This window comes from Chiroxiphia lanceolata, chromosome 3 (assembly GCF_009829145.1).
Source record: "Chiroxiphia lanceolata isolate bChiLan1 chromosome 3, bChiLan1.pri, whole genome shotgun sequence".
Classification (NCBI taxonomy): domain Eukaryota; kingdom Metazoa; phylum Chordata; class Aves; order Passeriformes; family Pipridae; genus Chiroxiphia; species Chiroxiphia lanceolata.
This window is the reverse complement of record NC_045639.1, coordinates 94,753,387-94,779,188: the sequence shown is the minus strand read 5'-3', so window position 1 is coordinate 94,779,188 and position 25,802 is coordinate 94,753,387. Positions and strand designations below refer to the sequence as shown.

The window sequence follows — 25,802 nt, the reverse complement described above, 5'->3', positions numbered from 1 at the left end:
GGTAACATCAATAACTCTTTTAGTGTTACCTAAATCTGAAGTTATTTAAGCTCATTAACATAGTTGATATGTTTAGCACATATCAACTAGTTCATATGTTTGAACTACCAAAGAGTAATTAAAAGTAATGGTACTTAAGTTTATATTCTTGGATTTCTAAATGCATATAAATGCATATAAATGTCAACGAATACTCATTCTGCAGTTGCTGCATCCTAAACATCCATAACATAATCTATTTAATTAAATCAATGCAATTCAAAATAAGAGTTCTTAGCATTTTCATTCTGTCTTGGAACCATTTATGTGCTATTGAAACCTACAGTTCCAGGGAAAAAATGTACTGGAAAATTGGCCAATTACATAAATCTCTACCTAATTAGAATGATAGAAAAATCTATAGAAAGAAAAGTGTCTGGATAATGTGGCTACAGCGAGGTATCAGAAACTTGCATGAACTTTCAAAGAGCCTACGATGACAAATAAGCATGGGCTGTATGCGCTGGGACAAAATTAGCTCCAGACCTCTCTCTTGAATCTGTAAACTTTTTGGAAGGACAGAAATAATTTCAGGTCTTGGGAATTGAGTATTTTACATTCTAACAGAGATCATCTTAAAGAGAATAAATAAGCCATGGGAGTTTTTCAAATAAATGGATATATTTCTACTTAATTGTACAACAAAATTAATTCCCAAGCATTTTTGATACCTGCTGCTTTGTATCCTTTGGAAGTTGAGAGGTACACTTTTAATTTCTTGGAAGCTTTTCAATCTATTGGCAATTAATTTTACCTATATGAATGAGACAGTCATTCAATGGATAATACTTTCTAACAAGAATTTCAGCAATTTTTCTTAACATGAGCAATATGTAAAAAATTTATGTAAACATGGAAAATATTATAGTAGAGATATGAAGATGTTATCAATAACAGGTCTTTTGAGCTAAAATGAAAAACAACTCTTTTCCGTCATTTTCTTCTGTAATAGATATATTACAAAATGTTCTAAGGCCTTTCCCCAGCAATTTCAAACCAGGTTCTTTGTGTCCATGTGTCTTATTCAAAAATTTTGTTGTCCTTTTTTCAGCTACAACATCCACATATACAAATAAAAATTACAAATTTAAGAAGCAAATTAAATGCATGTAGACAGGTAGTAGAAGACAGTTTTTATGTGACTATTTTTTGAAAGAAAATACTTTTCATATTTTATTGAAAGAAAATACTTCTAGTTAATAACACTACTTGAAAGAGATGGGTGTGCAAATATACATAGATAAGAAGTAGGGATTAAAGGTGAAATTCCATGTGAGTTCAAGAACTCTTAATTCAAGTGTCTACGGAGAAATATCTTCAGGACCTTTCTAATCAGTGGGGAAATGACTGATACAGCCAATGACTCATACAGTACTTAAAAACAATCTGTAGGTTGCCTGTTAGAAGAGACTTGTCTTACCTTTTTTTGTGAGAAAAAGAGAAAGGAAAGGAGAAGAAATACACACTTTTTTTTTTTGTTGTGTTATTTAGTGCGAGATACCTTGTCTTAACATATACCAATAGCTTCAGTGATTGCAAATGCATTCACTTCCTAAAAGTCTTTTCTAGAATACTCACTCAGAGGAATGAAGTCACCACGAATGTAAAGGATGGATTGAAAGATGGAAAAAGCACTCTATAAGCTTATAAAAACCAGTATGATTCAGACAGAACTGAAAGTTAAAAGTATCCCATCATCTGCCACTGTGTTGATTCTTTCACACACTGACAGGCGAACAACATGCACACAGAACCTGCTTTTCTGGTTAGTGGTATTGTGCCCAGAACTTCTGAAAATCAAGTTCTGAATACACTATGGTGAAAAACTTAGATAATAAGAAACACGTAAGTCTTGTCTACCTTACATCATCCTGTCTCAAGTAACCTTCCTCATCTAGAAAGTTAATGGAAGCAGAAGAAGATAAATAAATAAGTTTATAACATTCATTTCTAACTACCTTTCTTCCAAATAGTCCCTAATTCTTCATCCTTAATTCTGCTCATATATCATGTACACGTAGTTTTGACAGGGTGATTTTAATATGTATAAACTTTTGAAGGAATAATCTTTATTTTATTCTAAAATAACTTACTGTTCTAAATAATTACAAACATATTTTGGATGACTGAAAGAATCTGTTTCCTATTTATTGTTAATCTTCAGTTATAAAAAATTACTAGGTACAAGGACACCAAGTTTAATCTGTTGAAATGTAAATAATTCCCTAATATAATGACAAGAGAGGAGAAAAAGTCACATACTTACATCTAAGATGTTAAAAGGAAAAAATCAGTCAGAAGAAAGTTAAAATCAAACTTTGATCTCAGGGTCACCTGCAAATTATTTGAACTGTCTAACTTTATATATTATATTATATTATATATTAATATATGCTACATATTACACTATTATATACAATATGATTATATATTATATATTATTATAATTTTGTATTAGAAGCATGGAACAGAATAATATACTCACATTTGTGTAGCTTAGATTTTATAATTAGACTGTTCTAGTTTATACTTTCATAAATTAAACAGCAAATCAACAATGAGGCACCTAGAATATCTTACATTTGAATTGCAGCAAGAAGCAGCTTGCAAGAAGGATTAGCCCATCATCTTAGGTGTCTAAGTGCTGATATCTACCTGACTTAAGGAACTGCTTATTAATCTCTCCTTTCCAAAAGAGAGGGTTGAGCCAATAATCTTAAAAAGGAAATAATAATTTTTCATTCAACATGAAGCAAACGTAGGCAAGAAGGCCAGAGGTAAAGAACAGTAAGACACTGGTAGTTCTGTTCAAGTGTTCTAAGCTTTCAGATAGGAATTTTTGCTCATGGGAAAATTCTGGTAGTTACAGCAGTGGGAAGAAATCTACAGTAACTTTACTGTCTACTCATCTAAGACTTGGAAAAGAGGAAAGTATTCACTGCAAACTAACAGGAGTCTTTTTGTGAAAAACAGAGGAAATAGTCAAAGTTTTGGAACAAATCCCAGCTAAAATTCATTAAATCCGTTTGCACATACACATAATGGCAAAGTCTATAATGCCTTCATAGAAATAGATTCTTTTTAAAATATGAGAGAAAAAGTTTAGGTTGAGGTGGAAAAGAAAGTAAAGAATTTCTGTCTTTCGAGGTAGAATTTGCATTAATAAATTCATTGATAAATTCAAGGAAACTGTTCCCACTAAGGTCTCAATAGTGTTTCAAATATGATAATTTCTTTAATATTAAAGTAATATAGTCTTTAGGCCATCACTTCTGAGATTATGAATTTATCTGAAATCTGCTTGCAGATTTCAATCACATGCTATAGGTATGATGCATACATCAGCAGGTGAGAAACAAATATGCTTAAGAAGCCTACCTGAATTGGCATCACTTAAAAATCTTACTTTCATATTCTAAAGTTAGAATTTCAATATAAATGTAAAACAACATATGCATATGGACAACCGTGGTAAACTCTGTGAGCCTCTCTCTTTCTCACCTGCAAACATGACTGCATCTTAAGCTTCATAGCAAGAGATTTTAAAAAGCAGACCTTTTCTTGATAATAGATGTGAATTACAACACTGGGAAAAACCAATTGTTTTAAGCAGATGAGAATCTCTGAACCATACACAGAAAAGTCAGGAGACCTTTGACAGGCTAGAACTGGTAATTTGCAGAACCAAATCAAAATAAACTTCAACAAATTGCCTTTTCCACATGTGTGATATCTCTTATCCAACTGATATGACACCTCATATCCAGCCTCTTTTTTTCTTAATTGAAAATAAGAAATAGTTAACATCTTTCTTCTTTCTAATCCCATGCCCAGAGGGATAATTCAGTAATTTAAGGATGATAAATTATGTAAGTTTTGGAAACTAAATGTTTTTCTTTTGAAAATTTCAGAGTGACTTTTTTTTTTTTTAAAGTTATTCATCTTGTGTATGTATATTTAATTCAAACACTTTTAATTCAAACAGAATCCTGTATTTCAGGATACTCCAAGTATTCTTTGGAGAATGTAATTTAATAACCATGGACTATTCAGCCTGTATTCCTACCACAGAACATCAATTTACCAGCATTTTCATTTACAAACCATGGGATAACATCATCTTTCAAATAGAGGTTCATACAATGTTTATATTCACCAAATAAAATGGTTTTCATTGTTTCTGTCTTAGAGAAAAAAAAATATTTGGTACCTACTCTGTTTATTAAATTCAGCAGTTTCATAGATGTCTTTAAATTAAAAGTGAAAATAAAGCTTAATTATAAAGTGTTATAAGACCAATTTTATGCTCATGAAAGATTTTGAGGATTTTGGGGAAGGAGGGAATTATATATATATATTGAATATATTGAAAGCTGAAGGCAATCCTGCTTCTTTGTGGCAGGAAAGAGATAAGAGACTATATGACCATGTTATTAATCAGGATATCATCATTCTTGTGCACAAGTGAACTGAATTAATATTTCTAATAAATGCCTTTCTTTTGGCATTAATTAAATTTTTGTTTCTCAATTTTGAAACTTTGATTTTCTTTTAGAATAGTTTTTTCTACACATGCAACACAATTTACACTAATCTGAGATTAGTTACATAATGATACTGCTCTTAAAGGACCTATGAATAGGTCACACATGCATAGGTTAAGACATGATAATTTAATTTTTTTTTTGCTTTTGTTTATTTTTATTTAGTTTCATCTTATATTTTTATTGCAGTGTGTATAGGTTCTATTTGGAACAGATCTTATATACAGACTAGTTACAGAAAGGAAACTGCAAGAGCTTCTTTTCATTACTGGATTGTTCTGCTCAACTGACATTATACAGCCTGAGGCAAAGCAACCATATTCCTGAATTTGAGCCTGATTATGTGCTAGAGTAATTGTCTGAGTTTGCAGTTTCAGAACATTGTTTTCACTGACATTCTAACATTTTCAATTACCGTAGAATAGGAAATGAACTAAATTAAATTTCAGTTCATGGTTCTCTTAAATTACTTGCCAGGTTTAAACCATTTATGTAAACTTAGATTATGCTAATTCAGATTCACTTTCCATGCACTTTCACTATCCCTTGAAAGAGTTAGGGTTAAAGTATGATAATAATACAGAACTTAAACTGAAAATTAGAACTAAATCTTTAGCAATAACAGAATACTATGAATGCCAAACCACTGCATCATGTCTGAGAAATGTATTAAAAAATTTCTTTTCTTAAACTGAAGAGTAGATCTTAAGGTCAATGAAAAGAATATTTTAAAGTTACTAACTATGCTTTCTAAATATAGAAGATGAGAAATGCAAATTAAAATATTAAAACCTACATTTAAAAAAGTCCATCTATACACAATCCTAAATCTGCAGAAGCTCTTGGAAAGGAGCACAGCTCATGGGCCTGAACTACCCTAGAAGTAATAATAGCCATGCAGAAGTCTGTTTTCAGTGAAAAAAATGGTCATGGATTCAAAATACGAGGAAGTTACTATTAAGTTATGATTTGTACCTACATAACATGCACTCTCAAAAAAGACAAATCCTTAGTGAGATTTTTTTCCAGCTCTCATTTCCATCTTAGTACAGAAATGTAGAAGAATATCTAATTTCACATCACAAGGAAATGTAGGATAAAATAAAAGACAAGTGTTGTGGAACTAACATGGAATTTAATTTTTAATCTATAGCAGTAAATCAGAGACAGGTCAGTGAAAGGTCTTCAGAAAGCTAAATCTAGCTGCAGAGCATACCACAAATTTCTAAATGATTTTCAGCCTTTTTAAACTCTGTAACTGGTTCTGCATGTTTCTGAAACACAGAAGATTCTATTGTGAGGCAGAACATAGCACTAAGTGGCCCAGTGCAGTCAAGTATGTTCCTGCAGATAATGTCTGTCAGTATTTCTGGATGGACCCTTCCACTGACTCCTTACAGAATAAACCTTAAGGTTTATTCTGCAGATAAGTGAAGCTTTTGCTTCTATTATTTACTGCACAGGACTGAGGGACCATGAAATTGCCATAGAGTGCTAGATAAGCTGCTCCTAAAAAAAGTAGATGTTTGTATAAGGTCCAAAAGCAACTTCATGCTCATACAGGCAACTACCAGTGCAAGAGACCTTGTAAAAACCTGCAGGTCTGAAGAGAGCGCAGAGAGCAATTCTACACAGTGGTAGAATTCCTTACACATCATAACACCAGGATACGTGGGGAGATGGCATCATGAATATAGTCGCCTATCATCAGGTACCATGAGAAGAAATGAGTTTTGAGATTTCAAGCTGATACTGTGAAGGGAAGAGTGTTTTCTTCTCAAATGTTTGGGAACTGAGAAATTGTGAAATATAGTATAGAGCTGAGTGATCTATGATCTGTGCATCCATATATATATATCATACAGTAGACAGCGTTAGGCAGTACTCAAAAAACATATACAGTACTCAAAAAACATATACAAAACATTTGTACATGAGATGTGTGCTAAAGTGTGCAGAGATTATTTTAGTGAAGAAAAGTACTAAGAAAAGTGAGACTACTGAGTTCAAGGAATGAGGATTAAACAGAAGCAAGGAAGCACTTGTGACACAAGTCAGAGTAAGTTCAGTTCTCTGCATGATAAGTGAAAACAGCCACTGTTAAAATTCCTCTTGTGTCAGGACTCTGATAGGGGAGTGGTTAGAGACAGCAGGGAGACTGCCTGTTTGTTATTCAGAAGCAGTACTGCATTTCTTCTTATTTAAAGTTGCAGTCTGTTACTTCTACCAGACAGCTGTGTTTTGCTTTTTCTGCCTGTCAGTGTGTGGCATCAATAAGATTTCGTTTTTATCTAAATGTCATTTTAACATTAAATGCTACTGACATGACAGCACAAAGCACTGTTGTCTTTATACCAGAATGGCCAAATCTTCTAACTGAGCAATGAACAGGAAAAGTAGGTCCAGCTGTGAGAATTCCTATACCTACATCTTCTCTTCCCCACAAACTAGAAGTGTCTCAAGGAGAAAAGTTCTAATCACACAGAGGAAAAAAAGATCCCCCAAATTATAAAACTGCAATTATGAAAGAATAACTGACATTTTCTCAATGAAGAAAACCAACTGCTACATGAATCAGTTGTGGTTACAACATGTATAAACATAAATTTTTACATGCAGATCTCTACTAATGTCCTCTATTCTTAGGGAATTAAAGCCATCTTAAAAGTTCTTTTTGGTTCCTTGAATTTTACAAACACTTTCCACAATGGTTAAAAACTAAAAAAAATGTTGGAGACCAGGGCAAAGAAAAACTTTGCTATTTTTGCAAATTCTGTTTGAGAGGAGCAAGAAATAACGTTAGGGAAAACTTATACAATTTTGGCTTCATTCTTAAGACTAAAATAATCCACTTTCTCATACTTAAAGACTTTCCTATGTAATTGAAACAACATTTATGATGGAATAATCTATTGACATCTGAAATCATTCTCAAGTAAAAAAATTTAGTCCCATGAAACTGCTGTCATCATTTCCTCAGCACTGAAATATAAATATTCACAGTTCCCTGTGACAACAGTGTAGAGGTACTATAAGTGAACAGACACTTTCCATTATTCTTCGTAGCACATGATAAGGAAGTGGCTTTATATAAACTTGTTTTACACAAAGTAGAAAAGTTTTCTTCTTTGTTCCTCTTGTCTTTTTTCTCCTCTGGTAGAGTCAGATTCATCTATTGCTCATATTACAGTTTCATTGACTCTTATTCATACTTACCCCATCAATCTCAGGCTAAAATATTCTTCATTTTTTCTGAAGCAGTTTCCTTAAATGAAATCATTATAATTTTATTCTTTAGTCAAAATTTTTCTTAGTTTCTCAAAAGAGTTAAGATGAGAAAGAGTACAGATGTTTTATGATCCTTTCTAGTAACTCTATTGGGTTAAACTCATTTCCTTGAAACAATCTTGTAGCTGTAGATCATCAGATTTCATTTAGAACTTGAATTCTTTATAGATTTCCTTTTAATATCTCCTTATATTCTGATGTCTACAATTTATACAAACATCTCAGATTCTAAATTTATAAAATTTGGTTTTATTATGTCAGTAATGAGATTCTGAACAGAGATCAAAGTTTCTTTATCCTCATTTCTGTTCTCATGAATCATTAGCTTTTTCTTCTGCTGTATTTTTAAATTCAGCATTATCTTCAGAATTCACAATATCAAAAAAGTTGGAAAGGTAGTTGCACAGAAATGAAATAGTAAACACAATAGTCTTTTTAATAACCCATTGCAGTGTAAGTTCTTAATTTCAATAGCATTAATAGGAAGAAAAGTACTACAAAGACCAACAATTAAGGGCAGCAATTGATGATGCCCTGTGGGTAGCAAAAAGCCAGCAACCAGACAGGAAGTAATTCAAACTAATTTACCACTATATTTTTTAGATCATCACTTCTCCTATCTCTCTCTAACAGTCTTATGTTATTCATTATTCAATTTCATTCACTCATATATATTTCTCATTTCCTTCAGTGAGACAATATTTTAGCACCCTTTTAATTTTTTCTTTGTTTTAGTGATTTTAAAGTATCTGCAATTATATTTCAATCTGAAAATTGAATAAACAAACTGAAGAGTAATCTTTCAAGGAAGTTAATTCCAGTTGTAAACTAAAGCATTTTTATTCCAAAAATATAATTATCACTTTATGTTTGATGTATTTACCAAATGCAAAATGGACACAATTGTTTAGTAATTGAATTGGAACTGCACCAAAAACTCCAAACCCATCAAATAATGAGTATAAATTTCTGGTATATCTAATTGTTAAGATATTACCAGATTAGACTCTTTCAGAAAAAGTATGTGAGTTGGCACTGCAATCAGTTTCCAAAACATTGCAAATTATAAAGAAAATTTTAAAAAATTATAAAAGCTGAAAAGTCCCACACTGAAGGGTTTGGAAATAACAGTTACAGTTGATAGAAATCACCTAGTGAGATGGTCACTATATCAAAATTTATTATATTGAATTTGGATCCTGAAAATACTGTAAAATGTAAGGAATTAGACTGTATTTACAAATGTGGATGTCTTCTGTGAGAGAAAGTAAGAAGAAAAGTCATTATAGATAAGCTTTTCAACATGAACAGCTGCAAATTGATCATATATGATAAAATAAATGAGATACTTGGTAACAAAAAAAAAGTAAAATGTTATGAAGACATAGGAAACTGAATTTTACTTCTCTAAACAGTATTAAGATCACCATTGAAAGACTATGTCAAATTCTATCTACACTACACAATGTGAAAATACTTGGAAAAATAGAAAACAGATTCAAAACCAATCAGTCAGAAAAAAAAGCCTTAAGACACAAATTATCATCTCTTGCCTTACACAGAAAAATATGGTACAAGAGAGCAAATATTATTAGAATTGCAAAGTAAATGCAACAAAATCAAGCTATTGGATGTAGAAATTAGGTAAAATTCCATCTTTAAATAATATGACATTTCTCAACAGTAGGTGGAACTGATCACTGAAGCAGGATTTGAAAGGAACTGATTTAAGACCCTTGAAACCAGAACCCTTAAAATAAGATTATTTTTTAAACAAGTGTTTGGTTCCTTTTTTTTTCAAATGAAAAATTCTATGGTTTCTCTAGGCAAAGCAGAGTAGATTTCCCTAGTGGTTCTTTTGTGGTTCTGTAAGAAAAAAACTCTAAGGGTGAAATGATAAAATTTGAGATTTACCACGCACAGCAGAAAGACAGAAGGGGAAGTGAATGATTTCTGCTTATTCCACAGCTTGCTCCAGTCCAAAGGGAAACAAGCAGATCTACTAGAAAGAACTATGATGACATTTCTGTGCCACAGTATGTTGTGGTGCTCTGCTCTGCAGGATTCAACAGCAGCTCATGGAAAGTAATGTAAAAGGCAATAAATTCAAGGCAAAGGAAACTTGGACATTCCTTGAAACCTGCACAAAATATGTCCTTAAGTGTGTTGGAATCAAACTAGTTATCCACAGAGTTATTCCCCACTAAAGACTCATTGTTTTGCCAGCAAAATTGATTCAATTAGTTGCATTAGTCTGTGGGACAAGTGCACTCACTTTGTCAAAACTTGTTCACTCAGGTCTCCTTCCAGCATACTTCACATTGATCCTGACAAGCAGTCAGGACACATTAAGAGTGTACCCAGGTACACAGTATTCTTTTATTCTCATTTTTTCTTTCTTTTCCTTTTCTTCTTTTCTTTTTCTTTAATATCTGACTGCAGGCATTGAATTTTCCATTTTGAAAATTAGCTTTCTATATGTTTGCTGCTACAATGTAATCCTAATATATTCAACCCACATGTCACAATTCACTATTCACTCCTCTTCAAACCCCACTGCTAAGTCTTAAAAATAATCATGCTAAATTTAAAAAGTTACAATTTTGCTTTTAGTAACGTTCTTAAATTACTAACACCTATGTAGTCATGTAGACAAGTGAAGCTCAGTCTCTTAACCACAGTACCTTCTATGAAATTATCTTCAACATTCCATGATGAATCACTAGAGCTAAGAAATAAACATTTCCTCACAAAGCAATCAATGAGACCATATTTATGAACTACTTACTTGTGTAGGTCAGCTGAAATCCTTGGTCAGTATCAGATCCATTGGTATTAAACTCTATCCACATATGGTTAGAGGTGCTATTAAGGGTAACTCCCATCATGTCATTTTTGGTGAAGGTTCCCAGAGAGCGTGAAGAACTGTCTTTTCCATCATACACCTTGAAGAAACAACAGTATCAAACTGGACATCAAATTTAAATATTTGAAAAGCTTTAGTTTACCATTATACAAAATTTAAAAGTTAGCTATATATTGCCAGTAGTTTCCCCCAAAACTTAACGTTTCTGATTTGTGAAGTACACACCCTTTGGTTATACAGTTCAGTGAAAACTAAAGTATTCTGTCTCCCTTGAGGTGTTTTAGAGTCTTTTTCCTTTTCAGTTTTGAGAACTCATCTTGAAAGAAATTAATATTTATATGCAACTTTATCTTCTGAGATTTCATAAACTCAAATTGTTTTTCATGATTATTCACAAAGGCCAACAGAAGTATAAGTTCTGAAATCACCATTGAAAGTAAACCCTTACAGCTTACTCTGTTCCCTCCTGTCTGGATATATCAACAGCAGAGCTGAGGTACTACAGTCAATCTGTCACCTTTTATTTCAGATTCTAAGCTTGCAGCAATTTTTGGGTTACTATAGGTTTTAACAAGGAAAGAGAGGTCTTCAAAAAGATATGTGAGTCTATTTCCACATCTCCATTGTGGAGATGTCCTTATTTACCATGTCACTTTATTGAAAACTCTCAATGGAGTACAAAATCAACAATATCAACAATATTTGTGCTTTTTGAAATTCTAAACTGAATAAGAATACCCTTTTAAACAGTCACCAACACAGGATAAGTATAAACTCTTGGCTTGGAGGTTAAAATTTTTTTTGCTTATTGCAAAACCTTGAAAGCCACAAAGTGAGAAAATAGCCTTCTCTGTTTTTGGTTTGGTTTGGTATTTTCTCTCAAGATGAACTTAAAAAGCTAATTTCTTCTTTAAATTAAATAAATTGCCTGTACTTTCTCACAGAAAAAATAAGCAATATGAAATGTGTAAATATACACCATACATGAAACATCATGTCAATACTTATACAAAAGCAAGTAACGAATTTGGATAGTTGGTTTCTGATATGAAAGATAATTTGCCCTTATCTCATATGTCCTAGAGTGACTATAGACAACTACTGCAAAAACTACAATTACAGTAAATATTTCAAGCTCTGGATCTTCATCTCTCCACTTGCAGACCTTGCGGTACAGTGAGGATTTATACTGATTCCAACCAGAGGCAGAAAATTATCCATTTAACAGTATAAATTGTTATATTTGAGTCACAGACACTTCTTCCTATTTGAATGTCCAGTTAGATCTATTAATGAAATTTAAAAAGGCATCTTTTAAGAGGACAGATCATTGCAACATTTGTAGGTGACGACCAACAATTAAAAGCAGTTCTATTTTCTCTGTGGAGAAAACACCAGCATGCCATCAATATAGATACATGTCTTGAAAGTACCATGTTCCTCTCAAGTGTCAACATTAACAAAACAAAATAAAAAAACTAAATGCAAAAGATTTTTTAAGACAAAAGTATACATTTATTTTAATAAACATATATAGATACAAATAATTAACTTCTCCAAAATAAGCTTTTGAAAAATAATATATTGTGCTAGTTATTGATAGAACAATAGATCCTTATTACTAAGGCAAAGACTGTCTTATATCACATAGAGGAGATGTATCAGAAGATACAATCAATTTTATTTAATATTCATACATGCAGTAACACATATTTAATGTCTACCTCTTGGAAGAAATATGACTTTAAGCTGTGCTAAGAGTATCTGAAAAATTACTTTCAAGATTCTAAGCATTGTTGTGGGACAGAACTACAGATCACTTTCATGGACTGATTATGCTTTATTTGTCAGAGCTGGAAATCTACTGCACAAAGTAAATAAGCATTTGTTCCCCATAAGACTTATTTCCACAGATATATTATACTTGATTCATGAGATAATACTTTGAATGGAATGTTCTATTAATTGTAATTAATTAAAAATGGTACCTATGTTTAAAAAGTGTTTTTTCTTCTATAAAACAAAAACCCCATGTCAATACTACAATTGTGCCTTAGACATCTTGTTCCAAGAGTATTCTGCCTCTCTGACTGTTACAGACACTCTTCCTACCTGAGGATTAATAAATTAAATAGTATCTCTCAAGATTAATCCATACACAAATAAATCAGTGTTTTATTAAATTAAAATTAGATGAGACATTGTGTGAAAGCAGTTGTTAAAAAAAACCTGCCACAATCTGTACCTGTGACACTTGTCCAGCTGTTGTTAATGTTACAGACATAAGTAGGTACATATCTACTCTAATAACTGAAACAGTGTTAATGAACAAATACAAGCACTGAATCTCCCTTGTTTATACTGAAAAGTTGTTTGAACCAACCCTAGGAAAGAAGCAGCTTTTTGCCTGACAATTCTTTGCCATGCTAATTATTGTGGGCCAAGGATCATATCCAACACATAGCTTGTGTGCAACCATTGTGTCATGTCATATGTGATTCACTCTAGAGGCAGAGAATACATTTAATAAACTAGTCTAGACGTTATCACTATTTATTCATATTTAGTGTGTATGTTAAGTGATTTGGGAGAATACATTTGAAATATAATTCACATGCTGCAATTACATGCTCTGTCATGAAGAAAAGAAGGTCTATTTGGCCAAAAGGATGAATGACGGAATATTACCTTCTGGTTTTCCTCTTACCCCTAACAAATTCACTGTGATTGCATTATAAAGATTTCAGCATAAGTAGCCACTTCAAAGAATTATGAAACTTCAAGTGTCTGTTAAAACAGGGAGTTCAGGAGGATGAAGTGTTAGCAAGTGAGGAAGATAAGCTTCAAAACAAAGAGATAATCCAAGTATTCAGTTTTGCCATATGCCCTTCAAAATGGTGAGACTGTTTCTATTACTTTACAGGAATTCAAATTTCTATCCCGCTAATTAAAGTTCAAATTTTGTCAGAGCTATAGAACACTTTGCCCACAAATTACAGTCATTAACCTGCATGCATTCTTCTTCAAAGTGATAGTTTTGACCCTTCCTCCTGCACTAGTCTTATTGTTGCCAGAAATAATCTTGCAAATTATATGCTATACCATGTGCACTTCAGCCTCAATATCCAGACTCAATATTCCCACTTGAATACCAAGCTGAATATATACAGCTGCAGGTAGTTTATATTTTCAAAGCAAGTAAATAGTGACACAGTAGGAGTCCAGTCACCGCAACTTGATTGTCTACACAATATTTATTGTCAGTACATCTGGAACACATTTAATGCGGACTTACTAACACCCTCACAAATCTTCCCCTAGAAGGCATTAGTGCAGGAGCTGCATAGGCCAGGGACTGTTTCTGAGAGACAGTTTGAGTGAGTCACCTCGTTGTATAAGATTAAAGAGAACAACATTACAGATGTAGTGAAACTGCAGAAGCTGGTCTCAGGGACAGCAGGGAATGATCACAGCATTGTTTGGAGCACTAGGATAAATTTAGCCAGAGCTTTCAGAGTTGCCCCATTTCACCAAAATGTTTGTGAGGAATAAAAGGGAAGTGTTTGCTTTACTAGCTGGGGTTAAAACATTCAGACAAAAGGAGAGGACAGTGCTACAGTTATTCATGAGGTGAAATGCTCCAGTAACAGCCCTAATGTATATGTACCTGCTGTGGGAATGTAAAACACTCACCTGAAGGAGAAGGAAATGCTGGTTAGATTTTCCTAAAGTCGAGCTTCTAATTCTGACAGTAAAAGAAATTCCTTACAACTAAGTTTAGCAAATTTCCTTAATTGCAGAGATCTTTACCATAAAGATCATCCGAAAGGGAAATACTTTTAAAATGTTGCTTTGATGGCTCGGGAAATAAATCCTGTATAGCTTGCTGTCATTGTTTTGTTTATTCCCATATACATTTCAAAATCCCTTCATTACATCTTCATGGAGTTCTTAGTGATCTCGCCTCAAACAAATAGTGACCAGGAATGTCTGACACTCCTGGTGGGTTGACTTTGGGATTATTACATTATTATTTCAGTTTTGATTCAGTCCTCTTTATCACACACTACTGAGCAACATTTTTTGCGTTTTCTTACATGTGTTTCCCCAGTGCCACTCCCCACCTTGGCTGTGGGCTCAGCCATGCCTTGCGGTGGGTGGATCAGAGACGGTTGGAATTGACTGTGTCCGACACAGGGCAACCCTGACCTCCTCTCACAGAGTGGCCCTGTAGCCCCACTGCCCACATATGGGCACCTGCATCCAATGCAACATTACGGATGCATATATCTTTCCTTTAAAATAGAGTAAGACATTCAGCTGGGAAAATGCCCTATATTTCAGCACAAGGTTTATAAGTACTTTTAAGCCTTAGTGTACCCCTTGCAAGCTGCCTGCAAGGCAATCTTGGGGCTTTCTTCGATGGAGGCATAAAATACAAGGCCAGTGTTTATAACATATTTTGGTCATATTTTGCATGCAGATAGTAGAGAAAGCAACTTCGACATCCACTACCCTGCCGAAGGGCTGATTCCAATGGAAATATGTAAAAGGACATCCTGGCATGGGAATGGAAAGGAAATAGACTTTATTTTCATAAGTGTAGGTTATAGAGAGACTATAGTGGAAGAGAGCTTAATTGTATAAATGGCAGTTGTGTAGTGCCAGTTGACTCAGAATCAGAGAACAGGCCTTGCAGTTCAGACACTGGCATAATTTTGCCTTTACTTCCTTTGGATCCTCAGGAGTATTGTGCTAACAGATCTATGAAAGAAGACAGTATCTAACAGATTGCTCAGAACAGCTTTCTTTCAGGCAAATCTTTCTTATATCTCCAGGGATTATCATTAAGTATGCTCAACATTACTCATGAAACGTTCTGAAGGATAATCGAGTTTCTTGAATGTTTCTTTAGGATTTTCTAAGGGGTTTTTGTTGCTGATTTTTAGGTAGTTTATTAAATTATTTATAAACCATATAAGTGCAAAGCTTCTGGGAGACTTATGTATCACATTCAAGCAACTCAGTGGGCAATTAAGTTCTTTCTTGTCTGATACATCTGTTCAGAGCAAAAATACCTTTGGGGATCTGCACTGTCAGACCATGGATAATGGGAACAAAGGACAATATAGACCACATATTTTGCTCACCTACTCAATTCTCTTTGATCTAAAAGCAAAACCATAGGCCAAAGTCTTGTAGTGTTTTATACATGGTGGCCACACAAGCATGGAGGATTTTATCATCAATAATTTACTGGGTAAAGATGGAGAAAATACCGTTCCTTTTATTGGAACTTTTGGATATTATTGGGGGATTCTCAAAACTTTGTATATTTCATGGTCAAATGTAGCCTGTACTTGTTGAAAAGCACAAATATAATAACAAAGATACAAGCATCCATATTAAAATGAAGATTTTTTCTTTTTCCCTCCTCATCTCATCCTATCTCTAAATGCCTTGTTCTTTGCAGGAAACTTTTAAGATGACAAAATGGATAAAAATATAGGCACCAAAATTTGATCTGTAGCAATGATATCTTTAAAAGTCTGTGGGAAGCATTCAGTGCAAATAATAATTAAAAAAAAACAAAACAAAACAAAACAAAACAAAAATCAAGGTTGAAATGTAGACAGCAATTTCTGACATGCTAAATGGGGTGCTGGGATATCTCCAGAAAGGAAGTTACTGAATACTTTGTGATTTTAAGTATTAATTAACTGAAAATTTGGAGACATAAATTTGAAAGACTAATTTCATGTATGGTCGACACTTCAGATGAATGTCATGATTTTCAGTACAAGAATGTAGCAGCCATTATTAAGAACACGCAAATTATGGCCATGCTGTAGAAAAGGACATGTTCAAAATCTATGGATATTTAGGCTGTATTTCAAATGTTATCTGCAATTTAAAAGAATGAAAGACATCTGTAAGTACAGATTTAGTCAATGCCACCATGTTAGCTAGCTTCTCTCTACTTAAATGAGTAAATTAATTATTTGAAAAAAAACCCCAATGATTCTGTTCATGGCAAAAAAAAAAAAAAATCTCTGTGCTACACTTAAAAGTATTGCTGCAAACATAAAATAATGCTATGTATTCAAATTCCAAGTTCACATTTATGTTTTCTTTTTACATTTAAAAAGTCTAATACTTCTAGAAATGTAATTGAACTCTCAAACCTATAGTTTCTTTGCATCTAATATTGACTCTAGTATAAAGGAAGTGATGCTATCCACTTACAATTCATTAATTTTGTGTCAGAAACTGAAATGAAAATAAAGATAACCGGCACTAAAACCAGATTTGTTCATGCATTGTGAATGTTTAACATGACAGAAAGTGGAATTATTTTCTTATTACCTTAACAATATCTCCCTCGTGCAGCTGAAAGCTCCTGGCTCTAAGATGGATCCCTTTTCCAGCCTCTGTTTCAATTTTATAGATACATTCATGGTTGTTGTCATAATTAGATGGAAAATTTGGAGACAACAATGTTCCTTCATTTCCAGAGACAGTTGCTCCACATTCAGCTAAAGAAAACAGACACATGTAAAAAAGAAAAAAAGTGAATTATCCATTTCAAGAAAATATGGGTTATTAGTAGTAATATTTAAACCCTATGAAAACTCTAACTGGCTATCTAGGAAAAGTATATTTCTACCAGATATCTGTAAGAACAACTCCTAGAAACCCTATCAAAGTTACTATCTCCTGCATTTCACTGAGTCTGTTTATTATATGCACTTATCTGCTTTTACCTTCAATTTATCCCTTGGTCCTCCCATCAGACTAGGCAATAATGTAGGTTAGCCTGGATACTATATACATTGGATATTTTATTGAGATATAGTTATTGTGGCAACATTTGAAATAAACATAACTTTGATTTTACTTCTGCATTCAGCTTTACAAATAAGTATTAGAAAAAGCAGACAATAAGCTGCTGGGGGAAAAAAAAGAATCTGACAATAAATCAAGACCATTCAAACACGTTTTTCTCTACCTGGAATAAAATCAAAAAACTAAAAAACAAACAAACATTTATTTATATTAGTCAGGACTAAGTAGACCGATCCTTTCTTTTCTGGGTAAAGAGAGGATGTCTTTTTCACGGATATTTGTAGTAAGCATCTATTAGCACTTTCATTAGACATTCTTTTGTCGTAGCTCCCCAGTAAAGAAAATAAAGAAGTGTAGGAGGAGTGGTATGTTCCAGCCCATGGACTCAGTTTGAATTCAGAACAAAAAACTAGAAAAATTATTCCAAATATGCAACATAAATTTCATCACATAAATGAAAACATCCAGACAGATAGAAAATAATATTGGTCTTGTTCAAACAGATATTCAAAATGCTTGAAAATGGTCTAAAACCACCTTACAAATCCCACGGTAACATTAACATACCAACTATTAATCTACAACATTTTTTAAGGTGCACAAGATTGCTATTTTCATCTCATTGTTCAGTCTAGGGATAAAATATATTGGATTATTGTGGTGGTTACAAACTGGTCACCAAGGAAGGTCTAACCCAAACCACCACAGTTATTTTGACCTAAACATCATTTAGATCTTATTCAGAGTTTGTGAAAAACTTGTTATAGCAGTTAAAATAATAATAAATTAACATATAATTGTAAATCAACATATATGCTTTATCAAAGAAGCAATAGGTTTAGAAACAAATCTGTATTCTTTCTAAAAATGTTAAATAGACTTTTAGGCTTCATATGACATTAAAATATTTACTTGAGGAATTTCAATTACATTGCAAAATTCTCTGAGCTCAAATTGGCACTCATATACCTCTAACCCATGCTATAAAACCACAGTCTGTTTTCAGTGCAAATAGATTGCAAATATCTGACAGCTATGCAGTTTCATCAGGCTCCACCATTCCCTTCATTATCGTGACAAATGGTTGCTCATGTCCTCTGACCAGTCAAGTTTCCTAGTTCATCCTCTTCCAGTCAGTAAATCACTGAGACAGACCCCAGAAAGAGGTTTCCAAAGGAAATCAAGCTTTCTTTGTCAACTCCCTTTCCTCAATTTATACAAAACATGTCACAGATCAAGTTTAAGGACTTTATGCCAAGGACTTCAATTGAGTATTTTTTCTAACCGTTTTTGCACACTGCAATCCAGAACGTCATGACCACACTTCACATAATGAGGGACCAGGAATTCAAAGAGCAGCCATGAACCACAATACCAAGCCTGGTCTTGACAGCAGGAAAAGCTTATGCAAAGGCATCTCTCCCCTTCAAGGTCCTAATATTTTACCTAGTGGTATAGGAAAAGTCATGCTTTTTCTTTAAAAACATTTACAGTAGCTGATACTGCTGCTGCTTTTTTTATGTAGTAGCATGTGCAACCATAATGTGTGACACCCAAATTCAATTCACTTTGACTCTGGGGATTTGAACATGCATTTCCTATCCTCTCTTGCAAAGAGATTAGAAAATCAGTCACACAGTGTTGACTAACCTCTTTAGCAAAATGGGTAGGACATTAAACAGGGGAGGAAGTACACTTCTTTGAGGAAATACATACGTCAAAGAGTTGGGAAAAAAATTCTGAAATAACTCATGAATCAACACTCACAGTAACCATGTGAGCACCGAAGTACTAGACTAGAAAAATATATTCATGTTCACACCCATTTGAATCACCTCCAAGTGATCCTCTTTATGCAAAATGAACAACAGCCTTTAACAACAGTGGCATGATGATTCTGCTAGCAAGGACCAGATACAACTTAAAATTGTTTTACATAAGCAAAGGAAATGAAGCCACATCTCTTACATTCTTGATGAAAGATCAAGCCATAGAAGTTCAAACAAGTGATATGGCTTATCCACCTATAGTAACTAAGAAGTAAAAAACTGCCAATCAATCTTGAAATATGTCATGCAATATTCTGTATCTAGTATGTATTCTATGAATAACTACTGATTTTAGTGTCTCAAGTTAAGCAAATATTATCATGTGATCTTGAAAGAGTTCTTGACTACAGAGGACATTTCCTTACCTCAACGCCTTCTAGATACCTTCTGAGTTCCAGAGACCTGCCTCCATCTTGACAGAATGTCTGACAAACTCCCCCTCACCCCACCCCCATCAGGAGCATCCACAGCCCAGAGAGACAAAAGAGAAAAGATTTCTTATTTCCCCACATGAGAAAAATATTTTGTAACTGATTCTAATTTCATTTATTAAATATAATTCACTGAATATTAACCATATGCACTCTTCTTCGATAAAAATCAACTATATTAGTATTAGTATCTACAAGTTTTAAATTATGCAAACATTGAGAAGTATAGAGTTTTCCGGGAGAAATAATCTTTACTGATCTTAAAGTAATTACTCTCTCCATCACTCTGTCTTCCTACTTTGGTCCACAACCTTGTGTGGGAAAAATCAGTGTGAATTTAGGTGAGCAGGTATTCTATAATATACCCACTGAACATGCTCTATGTAAATAGTATTTTCAGGACTAGCTCCTCCAGCTGTAACCTTTAAAGAAAAGGAACATATTTCCTAGTGTGGTCATCTGATGTGCTTAGGCTAGTATAACAGGTACAATTTAAGAACATAAAATCTGCATATGATATAACAAATTGATGTAGAAAGAGGTAGCACTGAAATATGTATTTTGATGCAATAGAGATCCCTTCTTTATGTTGCATGTCTACCTTTCCTTTGTTTCTGTATTAATCTATTTGATTTTTCAGGATACAAAATAAATTGATTCAAAGTTCTAACTTTTTTACTATCAATATGATCAGAGGCACCTAAATTGAATCTGTAGATTAAACAGTAAAGATTCAGTTCTCAATTTAGGTATTTCAAATTAATCAGGTAGGGATGAAAAAAATGAAAATACATGTAATCCAAGATATTTTTCAACAGAAAATATGCACAAAATTCTGCTTGGAGCAAAAAGCAGAAAAATAAATTAAAAAACCCCGGTGAATTAGAAAACCATGAAAGAAAGGAAAAAATCATTAGAGGACATAAGAGGACAAAAGCTTCCATTTGCATGTATAGGAGAGACTTCTCTTTTCTCTAGGAAGGATATAGGGGGATTGTTGCAACTTATAGAGAGTTGTTTTGAGTCTGAGGGAGAGAGAAAGAGGAAGGAAGGAAGGAAGGAAGGAAGGAAGGAAGGAAGGAAGGAAGGAAAGAAGGCACATTCTTGCAGAAGTAACATGAAATAGCACCTACTGTGTTTTGATAAGATCTGTAAAATTAAGAGGCTGTTGTCATACTAAAACACATCTAAATTGCTTGTTAAATAACTTAAAATAGCATGTAATAAACAAAATTTGTTCTCTAAATATCAGCTGCTTACATGGTTCCATTTAGAATCTTGACTTCCCAAATCTGCCAAGCTATGGAAGTCTGCTGAACTACAGCAACCAAAAGACAAGATCCTTAAACTCATCTTCTTTTTAAAGAAAAAATCTGTATGTTACTGCTTCTATGTTTCAAAAAGTGGAAAGTAAATAAAAGTAGATTAATCTAGTCCCCTATTACAACTTTTGAATTTTGTGTGCTTTTTAAAGTTAATTTTATTTATTTATTATAAATCAAAAATACCCACCTTAGAATTCAAAAAGCATATTCTTTTTGATTCTAAACCATTCATCTCCACACATAAAAGGTTTTACAGGAGGAAATGCTTTATTTTTACTACAGTTTCGGAATTCTCTGTTATAACCTTTTTAAGGACTGTAGCAGACAAAAATGCTACTTTATCAAACTCTTCTTTTATTCCCTTTCAGTGAGAGTAATCAGTCTGGAAGAGTACTTGAACTCATTGTTTGTTCTTTTGCTTAATAAAGTCACTTAAATTCCAATTATATAAGTAACTGTTTTTTCTTCTTTCATTGTCTCACTTGAAATTTGATAAAAGGAAACTGCAGAGGGTAGATCTTTTGAAGATCATTGAACACTTCCTGAATACAAACTCAAACTGTAATACAAACAAAACTCAGGGATTCTTGAATTGCTTTGAAATAGAGTTCATGTAAAATGTAACAATAACTTTGTTTAATGGAAAAGTTTGCTTTACTGTTTTTCTTTCATATATCTTGCTAAAAGGTTTGACAGAATTTTAAGCAGATCTTCAAAGCAGAGATCAAATAAAAGTAGTACATTGTCAGTTTAAGGGTTCCTCTGACACAAAGCACTCAGCTGAGTGCAGAACATCTCTTTTGTATTTTCAAAATTGTGCAGCAGTTCATAAAATATGAGAAGAAGCAGAACTCAGACAGTCAATAATTTTTTATGTTTCTGTTGGACAATACTATTACTCAGTAGGATGATTATGCAACATTAATATAGGAGCAAAAGGGATCACAGATAAAACTGAATCAAATGATAGCAAAAACTTAGGGTTTCTCCACAGTCATTGAGAGCTCTCTAAAGCTGAGGATATGATTTCTGCATGGAAGACACAATACATGACTGGACTCAAGCACGGCTTCAGGTACAAACTCTAACATAATGCTAGGAGCAGAAGCTTCCTGTTAAATGGAATGTTGCATCAAGCCGAGATGCACATGGAGTATCCACGGCACCTCTGTTGCACAGTGACTAAATCTCTGTAATGTCGAGTCCTACATCTCTAATTCTGCAGCCTGTCCATCATATGAGAGCCTGTAACCTGTCATTTACACATTGCCATTGATTTTTTTAAATCATACTATTCTCTTCCCACTTCTCATTCTTTTGCCTTGTGTCTTTTAGCCTGTAACTCTACACTAAGATCACATCACTCCAGACCTGGAGTTTTTAGCATGTGACTTCATATTGGACTAGAACCTCAATAACAAGGAGTTAATAGTCATTTTAACACACAATAAATATTACACAATAAAATACATGCAAAACCTTAATTACTATTTAGTCTGCAGCACCCACACGTGCTCCATTCAGTGTTAACAGTGTAATAAACTATCACTGAGTAGCTTGAGAAGGTCAGCATGAAAATGTAACTGTAGCAGGGAGAAAGCAGGAAGATGTTGGCTTTTTTGTCATTACTATTATCATCATCGTCACCACTACATTAACCGGCAAGAATTATTTGCTTGAGGATTCTTTCCATCCTCTTACCAACTGGTGCCTAACGAGTGGTTTTCCCTTTTTTCCTTTTTTTTCTCTCTCTCTTTCTCTTTTTTCTCTCATTGTTTGCTTCTTTAAGATAGATTTCAATTAAAGGTACGACTACACTACTAAAGTATGTTTATGTCAGCCTCCCACAATACTCTTTAAGCAACACCCATATGATGGTGGTGAGGTTAGAACATCTCCCTGAAAACCATACTGAAGTGCCTTGCTGAAAACAACTTATTCTGTATTTTTTGCACCATTCACATACAAAGAATAATGGAATAGGAAAGTAAGGACTAAGCAGCAGGGAAAGTCTTTGCTTAATTTGTTCTCAATCCATATGCCACAAACATAAGGCACTACTCAGGTTCTCAAAACAAATCCTATGATGTTAATTAGCCTCAGGGGATTATTGGCAGAAACTAAGGTGAAAGCATTGTTTGGATTTAAATTGTTTTGAGATTTTTGACTACTCTTTCTAGTATCATCTGATAATAAGTTATAGACATAACATGCTGACATTATTTGTCTTAGTAAGAAACAACACTAAGTATACATAACCTTAACATGTAGAAAGAAGGCAAAAGGGTGACTTGAGGCAATCGTTATTCTTTCTAACTATAGGTGACTAATATTTCATACCAGGTCTCAGATAAAGGTGATTAAAGTCTCATACAAATCACTCCTTTTCATTTTGAAAATAGAATCAGAGTGCTCAGTATGTACCAGTTGAAATCTTTTAGTGTTTCCTGACTTGAAGTTTCAGTTATCAGATAGAGACAATTCAAACCTGTAATTACTACATGTCACCATATTTTAAAGATTCAGGTACAGTAAGACTCAAACACTCAGACAAATCTTGAATTTTCAATCAAACATTGAAAGTAAAAGGAGGGGTTAAAAAACACCACCTTTTGATTGTATTTATAAAAATGCATTGTTATAAGATAAAGAAATAGAAAGTATTAAAAACTTATCAAATAACTTTATTGAATACATTGTACAAAATAGAAAATAACCTAAAGATTTAACAATTTAAATGTGACAACATTTAAATAAAACATTCTGAAATACAGTGGATCCTGAATTCATCCTTATTACCATTGGAAGATTCAGAGACTCAGCTACTGATAAGATTTCTTGCTCATGAGCAGCTCTCTCTCTGCCTAAACACTAGATAAAAATGAATAGCAATTTTCAGACCTAGTTTGACTTCTCAAGGGTGAACTCAAATTCAAATTTTCTGCTACAGATATTTTTAAGAAAACAATGAATGCCAGATCTCAAGAATCTCATAGAAAACTCTGGTGCTATTCAGGCTAGCAAGGTTCTCACTTATAATTCAATCTCAATGAAAATTAACTCAATGCTACGACATGACAGAGTATATTAATTATAATTGATGACTTTGCAATAAATACTAACTAAACTATTAAAAAGAAACAGCTTATTAAATAGTGTCAGCATTTTATTGTAGCACCCAATCAACTATTCAAATAGTATTTAATATAACAACTGAATATGACAAATTAATGTGATATTAATGTGAATAACAGCGAACAATATCTTGGTGAAGATTTTACTCAAATACTGCATTAATGCACCATTAAAAATCAAGTGCCATGTAAAATTTAATAAAGGAGCAACACCACTTAAATATGAAACGAAAATATTAAGTAGTTCTTTCTTTTCTGCTTTACCATTTAAGTTTTCCACAGCTTGCTTAGGAACACTCCATAAGGATGAAATTACTCATAGGGGACAGGAAATAATGCAGATTAAAAACCAAATCAAACAAAAAAGCTCCAGCACTCAAAATTAAGTTTATTTTATTGATGTGTTCTGCTCAAACTCAGTGCAATGCTTAACATGAAAGGCTAGTTTGAATTGAATATACACTGTAAACTGTAAACACCCACCACCACCTGAGGATGACCAGGACAAATCAACTTTTGTTTAGCAACAAGCTGAGGTTTGAGACAGATAAGAGAAAAGGCCAGTAAGAAGCAGATCCTCCTAGGTGAGATAACGCTTTTTAACATGCCAGTGTCCTCCCTTGGGCTGATGGGGTTTGATGGAAGTTTACATTAAAATATTGCCCTTATGAAGATGCAAGCTATGCTGGTGGTAGTGTATGCCTCCGGCAGGGTCTCTCATGCCAGACAGATCAAAACTGAAGGGTCAGATAATATGTGTCCATGGGCAGGATGGGCTCACTAGCCTTCTGGCAGTCATCGCAGGAGAAGGACAACTCTAATTCCAAACCCTGGTAGATGGAGCTCGCTTAGCCTTGTAAGGCCATCCATCTAAGAGAAGGATACTCTAATTAAACCTACATCCTGAGGACTTTACTCTCAGCGTCCAAGCTCGCTCGGCCCTGACAGATGAACCTTAGGATTAAAGGGTGGGTCCAGTTCTGTACATGCTGCATCTCACCTAAAAAAATCCATTGCGCAGGCTTGAAGGAGATATCCACATTTGTAAAGCCCTGTAGTGACAGGTGAGGGTCAAAACAGCAGGTGAAAGGTGCACCGGAAGCCACAGACCCAACCCTGCGTGCAGGCGGTTCAGGACATTGATTACCTGAGACTGACCCCGGAGATGACAGTCTTGTTCGGCAGAATCCTGAATGACCAAGCAGCCTTTTTCAAGGAGAGTACTGCTTGCTCCACATGGAGAGGGGCCTAGAAAAGGTGGCTTAATCAAAGCTCATCTCCACCCTTCACCCGGTTGGTTAACCCCGGCCAACAGGCATCTTCTGATGTGGTCAAACAAAGATTAAGAGACAAAGGCATACACCCACCTTCAAAGGTGTATCCAAATTGACACTCACATGCTGGAACATCAGAACCATGCTTGATACTGAGGACAGTGGACATCCTGAGTGTTGTTCTGCTCTAATTGCCCACGAACTGTCATGACTCAACATAGACATA

General features: G+C 33.8%; 1 protein-coding gene across 5 annotated transcripts in view; it reads right to left on the bottom strand.

The window, feature by feature from the left end:
* Positions 1–25,802, bottom strand: part of CSMD1 (CUB and Sushi multiple domains 1) — a 1,084,078-nt gene that overhangs the window by 195,366 nt on the left and 862,910 nt on the right. For all 5 annotated transcript variants that reach the window (XM_032681799.1, XM_032681800.1, XM_032681801.1 and 2 more), the window contains 2 exons: positions 17,104–17,273; positions 10,660–10,816 (listed from right to left, as the gene is read on the bottom strand). In XM_032681799.1, coding sequence (XP_032537690.1) covers positions 10,660–10,816; positions 17,104–17,273 — 327 coding nt within the window. The remainder of the gene's footprint in view (positions 1–10,659; positions 10,817–17,103; positions 17,274–25,802) is intronic.